The sequence below is a fragment of the Callospermophilus lateralis genome, chromosome 15, assembly GCF_048772815.1.
Source record: "Callospermophilus lateralis isolate mCalLat2 chromosome 15, mCalLat2.hap1, whole genome shotgun sequence".
Taxonomy (NCBI): domain Eukaryota; kingdom Metazoa; phylum Chordata; class Mammalia; order Rodentia; family Sciuridae; genus Callospermophilus; species Callospermophilus lateralis.
This window is the reverse complement of record NC_135319.1, coordinates 70,246,283-70,258,855: the sequence shown is the minus strand read 5'-3', so window position 1 is coordinate 70,258,855 and position 12,573 is coordinate 70,246,283. Positions and strand designations below refer to the sequence as shown.

The following is a 12,573-nucleotide window of genomic DNA, read 5'->3' as shown; positions in this document are numbered from 1 at the left end:
GGTCCCCCAGCCATCTGCCCTGATCACCTCTTGTCCCACCCTGTTACATTCAGATCTGTGACGTTATGATGTCACTGCATTTGTTTGCCCTCCATGGAATGAAATACCTTCTCCCTCTTAAAATTTTTCATTTTGATTTTTATCCCTAGCATTGTGGGGGTGCCCTCTGCCCAGGCCCTAGAACAGGGCTGGATGAAGCAGATTCTCAGTGATTGTTTGTTGATACAAGGAATGAATGAATGGTTGTTAAAAAGTCAAGTGGTCTCAGAAGGTAGTAAAGTAAAAGTAGATTTCTTCCCATCCTCCCTCTCACCTTGTCCCTGTCCCCAGAGACAAGCCCCATTGCCAGTCTCCTGCATGTCCTCCTAAATATAGTTGATGAATATATAAACTGTAGGTAGTCGAGTCTCTCTCTCCTTTCTCCCTCATATGGCAGCATATAATTGACCTCTCTTTTCACTGAGCAGTTCTTGCAGGTGCTTTCCTAGTAGGACATCCTGATCTGCTCCTGTGTAATAATCTTGTTACCTCTCCTGGAAGATTGGTTTATGTATTTAACCAGTCTCCTCCCTTCTGGACTAACATGTTTTCCAATCCTCCCATTGCCAACAGGGCTGCTGAGAACACACTTTTGCTAAGTAACCAAAGCTTTTCTTCAGGATTCTGGTGGAATAGACACCAACCAGGTCACCATCCCGACCTCCGAGGCATGACCACTGCTTCTCGATTTTGTTCATGCACTAATTACCTCCTCCTGCCAACATGCTTGTGTGCCCAGTGACCCAGGATTTCATGCAGAGAGATGAGGGATATCATTTCAGAAAGCACCCAGGTGGGGAGGGTCACGGCTGGGTGCTTTGTTCTTTGCCAAGGTCGCTTCTAAACAGTTGCAGCTTTCCAGCTGTCTCCTGACAGCGAGATTGACCTTCTTCCCATTTAATCATTCAGAGGAGGCTCAAAGCCAAATTAACCTCCTAGGACTTTTAATGACTATCAGCATATTTGCAAGGAAACTTTAAGGCTCAGCAAAGCCCACATTCTTCACTTGAAGCTGGCTCTTCTGTGGTAGTTGTAATGAAGTACAGAGACTTAAGCGCTCTTTGAGGACTGAAGACTCCTCCATTCAAAATGATCTGTGGGGACATTTTCGTGTGCTATTGTTCTCAAAAAGCTTAGAGCAGAAAATCGTGCCTGCCCAACGCTGTATGTTTGAAATGGAATGGCTGTGGCATCGTATTTATTTGTCTTTGGAAGCGATTTTTTTCCATTAATTATGAATTAGCCCATCACATTGCTCTGGTTGGGAAGGTCAGTGTCATTAAATTGAATTCCATTTAATAGATCCCCAGGAGACTAAAGATGCTTAGAATGATGGTGAAACCTGAGACCTTTGGCACTTTCCCTCCTCATACAAACAAAAGCTTAACAAAAAGTCACTGTGATGGTGCCCTAGCTGAGAGGTGGGAGAGAGGTGAGAGCATTTTCCCCCTTTCTATTTTTTCCTTTGTGGCCCTTAGCAAATCCAGAAACATGACAGGCAGACCTTCCAAAACCATTTTTCACCCCATGGCGCTGGGGATTGGGCCCAGGACCTTTGTGGACTAGGCAAGCGCTCTACCACTGAGCTACACCTACCCCACTATACCCCCTTTTTTTAAGCTAAGTTTCCCAGGCTGGCCTTGAAGCAGGATTCCCCTGCTTCAGCCCCAAGTGGCTGGGATTACAGGTGTGCAGTACCATGTCTGGCAAAACCATTGTATCTTTGACAGCCAGATGAACACTGAGTTGGTTTGGGAGTGAAGAGAAGCTAGATTTCAGGGAGCCGCCCAGTTCCTGGCTGGAGCCTGAGGCTCAGCACATGCAGCCAGCCAACTTTTGAGTCTGGGAGCCATTTCCATTTCCTGAATCGGATGAGTCTGTCATTGCTCTTTCAAAAATGACAAGAAAGATACAGATTCCTGTCCAGAAGAACTGCTAGCTTGTAGAAGGGACGAGTAGAGAGGCCTTGCCCTTGAGACTGATGTCTTCAAACCAGGCTGGAAAAAAATCCCCTGGGTCAGCTGAGGCAAAGTTTTTGGAAAGGAAGCATCACATATTGTTTATATTTACCGAGAGCCTTTTCAGATGAGTCCTCCTGCTTCACAGCCGAAGCTGTGCTTTCACTCTCCCAGGCCTCCAATGCTCGATTTCTGCCAGTTGATCTTGCGGAAGGAAAGAGCCAGTGTGTATACAAAAGACCAGCCAACAGTAAGAGTATCTTCCTGGTCTTCCACTCCATATCACCGAATTAAACAAATCACAGCTGAAATATACAGCAGTTATCAAGCGTGATCCTGCCAAAGCAAACTTCTAGCCCTCCTGCTAGGCTGGTACATGCCTTGATCTTGACTCAGCAGATTAAAAACCTGTTGGGCAAATTCACAAACCAGTTGGTCTGGGAAGTTGCTTTTAGGTGCCTGAAAGTGCCTTACTTCTTTTCTTCTTCTTTTTTTTTTCCTCCTATTTATACAGGTGGAGTTTAAGAATGACACCCCTTCCAAGGCAATTCATAGTGTATTTAAGAATGCTATTCAGCTGCTACAGGAAAAAGGACTCGTTTTCCAGAAGAGTGGTGATTTTAATAACCTGTACCATGTAAGAGACCCACAATTTTAATTTTTTCCTTCATAGTTTCAATTACTAATGTATTTATTAATTACGAATACCTGCTTATTATTTTTTAAAAAAATCATGAAGGAGGTATATTAAGTCAGGAGTAAATGTTGATCCTTATCTTTCCCTGAGCTACCTCTTACAGCCATACATCCTTCTGGAGGTTCACCTGTACATTTACAGATGCACTAATACACTCCTGTAGCTCTTCCACTTCACCAAAAAAAAAAATAGTAATCATCTTCTAAATCAGGAATTCTCACCCTCAACACTAAGTGGGTCCAGTGATTGCCATGGGGACCAGCCTGTGCATGATGGGATGGTTAGCTGCATCCCTGACCTTCCCTCACTCATTGCCAATGACACCTCCCCCATTATGACAACCAAAATGCCTCCAGTCATTGCCAAATGTCCTCTGGGACAGTTGAGAACTACTGCTCTAATAACGCTCAGCAACTTTTTTTGGTACCAAAATAGCATCTCGCAGACACCTTTCCACATTATTGGGAATCTACGTCATTCTTTCTGACACCCTGATGATATTCCATGCTTGGGTACTGATATAAATTTTTTTTGTCCATACCTTTGTGAGGGAACATTTATCGTGTTTCCAACTTTTGCTGTCACAGAGAGTGCTGCTGTGGCCCTTTCTGCACAGATGTCCCTGTGATCTCATGTCTGTATTTCTGTACAATTAACTCCTGAAGGAAGAGTTCCAGGAGCAAAGGACATGAGCATTTAAGCTTCTGGGTGACACAATCCCATTGGCCTCCCTAAAGGCTGTGCCAGTTGACCTCCGAGGAATATACAAATGGCTGCTTCCTGGTTTCCCTTCCTGATATAAAAGGCCTCCTCTTGCTGTATGCCCTTAGTGTTGGAGGAGCCCAGCTGAAAATGGGCCTTCTGAGGGCCACTGATGTCGTCAGCATAGATGTGGCTTCCAGAAAGTGTGAGTCTCCTAGAGATAGATCAGTGTCATTACTTATGAGTGAAATTCCTGAGGGGAAGGTTTCCTCAGTAGCACGTTTCCTGATGTTGATTTATTCTACTGATTCCCCATTTCAGAGGGTTTTAAAAATCAAGACTGGTTTCAGTGCTGCTTCTGGTAGAGTTGATCCACCTGTGGGAGAGGGTGGGCTGGGATGGGTAGGCACCGGGGAGTTGGCTGGAGGTTGTCCCACCAGGCCAAGCTCAGGTCAAGCCCCCTCTGAGACACATGTTCCTGGGGCTCTGGGGCTCTGTCAGGATCTGTAGTGAGCAGCCATTCCTGGGGAACAAAACAGTGCCATAGGCCACCGCCCAGGCTGAGGTGTTGCCTGGCTGGGGCACTTCCTCCTATGAATCACTGTGAGTTAGAATGGGAAGATGGAGCAAGAGCAGGTCCCTTGTCCCCTTCTCTGACACCGCCCCTCCTCTTCCACTCATTGTGTGTGGGAAGGTTTCCTTTCTCCCAGGGCCCAGCCTGAGGGAAATGGTTATCATTGTCATGTCAGTACTTCTTGTCCAGCCCAGCCCATGGGCTTACATGACCTTATTTAGCCATCACAATCACCTTGGGAACTGAGGGATGCTAAGTCAGGCCCACAGGCATAGGGGGCTTTCTACAGTGGAAACTTAGCTCCCGGCACACTTTCTTTCTTTCTTCCCCATCCGTGTTATTTTCTCTCCTCTCCCCTCTCTCCCTCTTTCCCCATCATTTCTTCCTCTTCTGTCGTCCTTTTCTTCACCTTTTGTTGTTGTTGTTATTAGGTTTGCTGTTGAACCTGAAAGCGAAGCCCTATTTAGTTACAGCTTCCCCCTTTCCCTGGACTAGGTTGAAAAGAAGCCTGGTGATGTCTGCCTTTGAGAGCAGACAGTGTGTCAGTGGTAGGCTAGATTTGCTCTGTTCCTGGCAGTTGTTTTCTTCTTTTGTTTTCCCCTTTGGTTAGGAGTCAGGGCCCAGAGCAAGGAGTCCTGGGTGGAGATCAGAGACTCTGATTATGGTGCCCCCCTCAAAAATATAACAAATAAGAGAGATGCTATGAATATAAGTGTTCAGTTAGTAAGTAGCCCTTTAAAAACACAGAATTCCAGTTTTCCTTTCCATCATGGCCCCAGTGAACCCACTCTAAGGGCATGTCCTTTGGGCCACCTCCTGAGCAGTGAGCTGCTGAGGAACAAAACTGGTTTGACACTAGGCCAGGTACCAAAAGTCACATCATTAGTGTAGGGAAGCTGATGGGGGTGGAATCTTTAGAAACTATCCTGCATACTTATTTGGGAGTCTGGATGTCACAACTGCTGTGCTATGTAAGAACATTTTTTCCTGAACTATCTTTCCTATATAGGTAACTAGAGAAGACAAAGACCTGCACAAAAAGATCCACCGGATCATTCAGGAAGACTGCCAGAAACCCAGTCGTAAGTGGCATAGTGTGACGCGCGGGTGCCCTGGAAGGGGCTGCTCCCTCCCAGAGGGCATTGGACAGAGAGTCAGAAGACTGGGATTGTTCCCAGCAGTGACTTTGAAAGATGACAGTCAAGGCACCCACTCTCTCTGAGCCTTAGTTTCGTCCCCTCTAACATGAGTACTAGGCTAGCACAGTTGTTCAGACCTTGGCTCCATGTAAAAAGTTTCAACCTCGGGGCTCTTTTAAAGGTGCAGTGCCCAGGTCCCACCCCTGGGGATTCTCATTCTGTAGGGGAAGGGTTGAGGCTCAATAGGTAAGCGGCTCAGATGGTTTTGTGAGGTAAGCCAGATCGCCAGGATTTTGTGATGTTGCGCAGGTTCTCATATTCTTTCTGAGTTGCATTTCTTGTTCCATTCATCCTCCTTGTCTTTGAATATAAATCTGACATTTTACTTACTCCTAACATCAAGCCTTTCAGTGTCGGGAGGAATGATTCTAGACACTACAGTTTTTGTTTTTTAATTTTTTTTAGTTTAGAATGATGTGATTCTGTCATTCTGGAAACCAAAAGTTTGCAAAAGAAATGGTTTAGAAAATAGTTTCAGTGGAGTTAGGTCATCCCCTAGTGGTTAGACTCTCGAACTGTAACTGGTCTGACGACAAACATGACCTTTTCCTGGTTAGAGAAGGCAGCATTAGTCCTATCTTTAAATCCTATACAAAATGGTCAGTCTTCAAGGTGACTTTTCAAAGTTCACTTGTGCAAACATATGCTAATAATGAATGTTGACCTAGTTCAACACGTGATGCTAGGAGGGAAGTGGAAAGATTTATAACTGACCTGAGGTTCCCAGTCCTGCCTCCTTGCTTGCCATTGAAATTCACTTCCAGGCCTTTCGTCCCAGGCATCCCAGGGCCTGGACCTGGTCCAGGCTGACTCAGCGGGTGGAGTAGGGCCAGGTCTTCCGCCCTGGTATTTAGGACCTGATGAGGTCAGACCCCAGAGTGGTATGACAACAGGTCTTAAAATAAACTGAAAGCAATCTGTGATTTTAATGCAGTCAGTGAGTTCACTTCTTTTGGAACAATAAGAACAGGTATACTTTTGTTGAATAGAAGTCTGTTTCTCACACCTAGGGACCATTTGAGAGCAGTGTCCTTGGGATTCCTCAACTAGGAGGAGAGGGAGGTGCTCCCAAGATTCCTTTCCTACATTAGGAACAGAATGGATTAAAACCTGCAGCCTGGTGAAGCAAAGGAAAGAAATCCACTCTTCATCCCTTAAAAGGACCTAATGTCCTAGGTGGCCCTGAGGGACCAGCTCCCACCTCTGAACATGTGCATCAAGATGGACAGGCTCTGCTATCCAGTCTGTACCAGGGAGCCTCTAAAAGCCACAGGCCAGTCACCTGGCACTAATAAATTCTCAGAAGTTAAATTCCAGACCCTAGGTAGTAAAGCCAGTGAGAGGCCTCTTAGGACTATCTTGTATCTGCTGCAGTCACTCTTCTTCATAATGTTATCACCTATGGCAGTAGAAATTATTCTGAATAATAGGGTATGTGCAACATTAAAAAATCAACCAGTGCAAAAAATACACGCAGAAATCAGAGATCCCTCCCAGCAGGGAGCCTAGGCTTTGCTTTTCCCTCTGCAAAGGCATGGTTGTTACTAATTTTTATGTATCCTAGAGATATTAGTGCACCTACAAACATACTTGTATAGTTGATCCTCTTTTAAAAACACAAGTAAAGCTTAGCCTACAAAATACCTTGCCCCGTACCTTGCATTTTACTTCTAACATTGGCTTCTAGAGGTCCTTTGTCATCAGCAGGGCACATGTGAAAGTGCTACAGTCTTAACTGCAGTATTCCATCATATATCTAGAGAGAGTCAGCCATTTATTTCACCATTCCTCCTGGGCCTTCATTTCACTTCTGGCCTTTCATATAAAATAAGAGCTTAGGGTTTTCCTTATCAGGGTGACTGGTAGACAGACTTGAACTTTTCAGTCACTGATGTGTTTCTCATCAAAGGATTGATGAGGTTTTTCTAAAGATGAGCAATGTTTCCCAGCAGCTTGGGAGGCTGAGGCAGGAGGATCTTGAGTTTGAGGCTGGCCTGGACAACTTAGCCAGACCCTCAGCAACTAAGCAAGACCCTTCTCAAAATAATAAGGGCCAGGGATGTAGTTCAGTGGTAGAGCACTTGCCTAGCACACATGAGATCCTGGGGTTGATCATTAACCTTGCAAAAATAAATCAATAAATAAAATCAGTTCAATGGCTTCCAAGCAAGCACCTTGCAGAAAAGCCTGCTGTGGCTGAGGGGTGTCCCATACAGGGCTGCCTACTGTTGTCCTAACCCCTGGGGAACTGCTTGCTGGCTTTACTACTCATCTGTCTTCTAGTAATATCTCATATAAAGAAGAGTCTAAGCTGGGCGTAGTGGCTGTGATGCCAGTGGCTGGGGAGGCTGAGGTAGGAGGACTATGAGTTCAAAGCCAGCCTCAGCAAACTTGAGGCACTAAGCAACTCAGTGAGACCATGACTCTAAATAAAAATACAAAATTGGGCTGGGGATATGACTCAGTGGGCAAGTGCCCCTGAGTTCAATCTCCAGTACCGAAAAAAAAGAAGAGTATAAGGCATGATCCCCATGTTACTGGAAGGTGACTTTGGGAATAGCTTACCAGACCACCCTTCCAACAGAACCACCTACTGGAGAAATGGCTTAAGGCCTACAGCTGTCAGAAGCACTGCCCAGAGCCCCATGTATGGTGGGAATCAACTCAGCCCTGAGCCAAAGCACCTGGGCCTCAAAGTTAAGGTGAAAAGCTGAGTGCCGGTGAAATTCCTGGCTTGGGCTCTCTGCTCTGCAGCTGGTGTGCTGAGTTCCTCCACCTCCATCAGCAGTGCATCCCGCATCTTTGCAATTAGCTCCATGAGTCCTTGCTTCTGGGAAAGGGCTGAAGCTTCTTTAGTCGGGGGCGGGCTGCGGTCTCATGTTATGAAAGTGATGAAGAATCATGGTTGTTCCCTAGCTAAGAAGCATGTGGGTCTCCTTTTACCCCCACACCACCCTGTAAAGTAGGTGGTTTTATTCTTATGAGCCACTTTGCCCCAGTTGACATGCAGGATTTGCATTCAGGTCCACTGGGCTCCAGGGTCAGCTCTCCATCAGCCACACTGTACTTGCTCCTTCCTGCTCAGTGTTACACACACAGTAAGTGTTCAGTTCTGTGCATACCTGAAACTGGAGAACATTAAACCAATTGGGAGGATTAAGGAGTAGATGCAGCCACTAGAGGTCGCAATTTAGTACATCTTTAACAAAGACCAGCCTCTGAACCTTGGGACTGGTAAGAACTTCAGAGGTGATCAGTCCCTTGTCCCCCAGCCCTAGGTGAGAAAACTGAAGCTTGGAGTGCTATGGCTTGCCTCAGGGTGCAAGGGTGCACCAAATGTCAAGCCCTACTTTCCCAATACCACAATACCTTTGAGCACCTTCCAGCCTAAAGCATTTTGTCATATGAAAACCACATAGAGTGGTAGAGCAGTGGAGTATGCCTGGTCCTGGGTGTGTGTGGCCCTGCCGGGATCTTCAAAGTATGAAAACTGGGGTGGGATTACTTTTAGTGATGAAGTTTGACTTTGTCTCAGAAATACATTTTATGTCACGATCCAATACTTATATAATTCTAATGCATAAGATTTTACAGATAGGACAGAGGAGGGCCTGATGGTCATAGTGAAGCTTAGCCACCTGCCTTTTGCCTGCAGACATGGAGAAGGGCTGCCACTTCCAGCATATCTTGGCCTGTGTGCACCTGAGCCTCCACCCGGGCCTGAGTGAGGCCGTGCTGCGGCAAGTGCTGGAGCTACTGGAGGACCAGAGTGACATCATCAGCACAATGGACCACTACTACAAGGCGTTCTGAGCAGAGGCCCTCGGAGTGACTGAGGAGCAGAAGGACAAGGTGGCATTCGCCCCAGGTTCTAATTGTAAACATCTTGCAGGGCTTATGTCTGGAAGAAGTTACCTCATAATAAACCCAACCCTACTTTAGTATGGTCACTTGGGGAATGAGATGTAGCTGCCTCCCATGTGCTGTGACTTTGGGGTACAGTGACTTTGATCTCAGCCCCTCACACAAGAAATTCTTCCCTGTTGACTTCCTGTCTGGATGGGGCATGGCTCAAGGAGCAGAATGGGGAGGAAACAGTATTGTCACCTTAATTGGTGTATTTGTGGCTTGAGGCCCTGTCCTGGTGAAGGGACATCACAGGGTCAAAGGCACTGCACTGCACTGTAGGAACTCAGGAACCTATGGCCGGATCACCAGTTCTAAGCTTGGCAAGCCTTCAGGCTGTCACCTATGTCCCTGTGGCCACTCTCAGTGGGTAGGAACCAGGCGAGGGAGGGGGGTCTTTCTAGATGACAGCCCCTCACCTCTGCTTTCTGAGGCTCCAGCACCAGTGGCGGGGCCTGAGGTTTGCTGCTGTTTACCGATTCCCCCAGAGATGGAAGTAGGCAGGGGTTCAAGGTGTGGCTCTGTATTCAGCACTTATTTCCCTTCCAAATTAAAAGGTGTCACAGAACAATTCCCTGCACTCCCAGTGTTGCAGGACTAAACACATGGTCCCTCAGTGCCTCTGCAAGGGACAGAGGTGTCAGTAGCCTGGCAGGGGTAGATGTGATCTTCAGGGTTGCTGTTGAGTGTGCCAGAGGTGCTGACGCCATCAAGATAGAGACTCCTGGTGTGTGCCCAGACAGGTGATGGAGTCATGCTTTTGTTCAGAATGACAAGGTAAAGAAAAACCATCTGAGGCATGTAGTAAGCTTGTTCTAACAGAAAATGACAAATCCAGCCAGCAAAAATAAAGCATGGAGAAACAGATTTGGAGTTAATTACAGTCATTTTGCAGAAGGCACATCTGCCTTCATCTGCTGTGTTGGCTCTTGACGTAATAGAGTCTCAGTGGCTTAGCTGGAGATACTGCAGGCCTGGAGAGCTATTCTGCCCTCTGTGGACACGGAGTGGTTTCTACCCTCACAAGTCTGCCTCAGCTGCATTTGTCAGGCAGAGAGCTAGTACCTGCAGCTTGACCCACACTTCTGCCGACTTCTAACATTGTTGTACAGACAACTGTCTTGTTTCGACTATGCTCAGAAGGGTCTCTGAATAGGCCCTTCCTGGAATGAACTCCCAGCAGTTCTTCAATCAGTGATATTTCCATATTGAATATATCTTCGATTAGTGGAGCCTCCCAGGAGAGTCTGGAATCAGAACAGAAAAAGGGCATGTCCTGGCACAGAGCAGCCGAGGGGTTCATCTCCAGGAGATAACTACACAGTGTGAGAGGATGAATCCACAGGCGCATGTCACAGGGTAATCTAGAGTTCTGTGATTAGGGGAAAGCTTTATAGAATAAAAGTTAATTACAATCCATGTATACAATGAAATATTATGCCGCTGCTAAAATGTTGGAACAGATGGATACAATTGCTACAGGGTACTACTGACAGATTAGTGAGGAGGAAATCGAGTTAAAGATGTGTTTGTATAGTATAGTACCCTGGATCTAAAGCTCCCTGTGTGCATGTCCTACATCCATGGTGTGTTTCTGCATATGTGTCATTTGTACCTATAGCACATGTACACAAAGACATAGAGTTGATCACTCCCTCCTCATAGAAGTACCTGCTGCACTTGGCTTTCAGGACATCACACTCCCTGGCTGCACCTTCTCAGTGGTCAGCCTCTATCTCCCTGAAGACTCAGGGCCAGTCCCAGACCTCATCTCAGTTTGGCTTATAGCACTGGGGCTCTCAACCAGCTTCATGGGTCACACTATCTCAGTGCTATGCATCTCCTCATGCTCAGACCTCTGTATCCAGCCTCCTACTGACAGAGTGGAGAGGACACCACAAGCTTAATCCACACACATCCAGGCTCCCAGCTGCCCTGACTTCCCCTCTGACCCTTGTGCAGTTTTCCTGGGCGCTCAGGCTCTCTGTTGGCTTCTTTCATTCTCACACCCCACATTCAATCTGCTGCAGATCATCTTGGCTCCACCTTCATAATGTTTGTGGACTCCAACGGCTTCTCTTCCACCTCTACCTCCTGGGAGTGTTGCAGTTGCCCCTCACTGTCCTCCCTGCTTCTGCCCTTGTCACTCTTTATGGCATCCTCAGTGTAGCAACCTTGGTCATGTGACGCTCCCACTCCCCGTGACTTTTGGACTCCCTCCAGGTAGGAGCCTGAGGCGTGCCAGTGGCCTCTCCTGCTGAGCCCCTGCCACTCTGCTCAGCTGTTAGGCGTGGCTGCTTTCACACCCCAGGTGCGTTCTTGCCTTAGGGCCTTGGCTTTTGACATTCTGTCTGCCTAGAATGTTCTTTGCCCAGATAATCATGTGATGTGCCGCCCTCTCCCCTCTTTCAGGTCTTTGCTGGAGTGTCACCTTCACAGTGAGGCCTGCCCGCAGCCTTCTTTGCTGATTGTAGCCAACTTGTTCTCCCTCCTCCTCAGCTTGTGGAGCCTCACACACTCCAGATGTTTCTTACCTGCCCAGTTTATGGTCTGCCTCTGGTAGAAGGAATGTTGCATGAGGGCAAGGTTCTCTTTTTGTTTCTGCCTGTCCCTAGCACTGAAAGCAGTGCCTGGCACATCTTTGAGAACTTCCAGCTGCCAGGGTCTGCCTTCCTAGGGGCTTTCTCCAGAGCTTAGAAGGCTGTTTCTACTGAAGAGTGCAGAACCAACATTCCCTGGGAGCAGCCTCCTGTGTATATGTCCCAGCTCCCTTGCCTTCAGGTGAGAGGTTGTCACAGCACATGTTCTACAGTATCTTCCAGAGCTCTGCAGGATGAAGCAACATGCACCCACAGTAGCTGCCAATTTGATACCCACTAGTCTGATCCTGCCTGTCTCTCTTCCTTCTCCCAATTCCTGTTCAGTAGACCTCTCAGATGAATTTCTTGCTCTATAGAAGCCTTTGCCTCAGGATCAGCTTTTGTATGAGCACACCATGCTCACTGATACATTTGGGAAATGCATGAATAATTATATACACCCAAAGAAAGATTACTAGAAATGTTTGTTGAAGTAATACACCTATGATTTTTGAAAAGTAAGATGTCAGGTCTACAGCCAGGTGTGGTGGCTCATGGAAGACCCCATCTCAAACAATAGTAAAAATAAAATAGTATTGACCAAATTATATTGTTATATCATGTACCTATATGAACATGTAACAAGAAATCACATTAATGTGTATAATCATAATGCACCAATAAAAAATATGGAAAACATAATAATCAACTACTAGCCTATACTTGGTATTATTACAATTAGCAAACGTCGTCTGTACAAAAGTGATACAGCTATTTCCACTCCCCAACCCACTCATGTAACCTGAATTATGAGTAAGCCAAGAATGAGATGGGCCTCTCCCACAGCAATGGAAAAGCTGAGAAGATGCGGGAAGATGGGGCTAACTATGGGGGCCACTGCCTGTGTGGTGAGGCCAGC

The 12,573-nt window shown here is 46.7% G+C and overlaps 1 protein-coding gene across 4 annotated transcripts in view; it reads left to right on the top strand.

Moving 5' to 3' along the window:
* The window catches only part of Stn1 (STN1 subunit of CST complex), a 36,084-nt gene extending 23,725 nt beyond the window's left edge, over positions 1-12,359 (top strand). For 3 of the 4 annotated variants that reach the window (XM_076834318.1, XM_076834319.1, XM_076834320.1), the window contains 3 exons: positions 2,512-2,634; positions 4,980-5,052; positions 8,825-12,359. In XM_076834318.1, the coding sequence (XP_076690433.1) occupies positions 2,512-2,634; positions 4,980-5,052; positions 8,825-8,982 (354 nt within the window). In that variant the 3' untranslated portion in view covers positions 8,983-12,359. The remainder of the gene's footprint in view (positions 1-2,511; positions 2,635-4,979; positions 5,053-8,824) is intronic. The other variant, XR_013088777.1, reaches the window with a different exon arrangement.
* Positions 12,360-12,573: the final 214 nt, after the last annotated feature.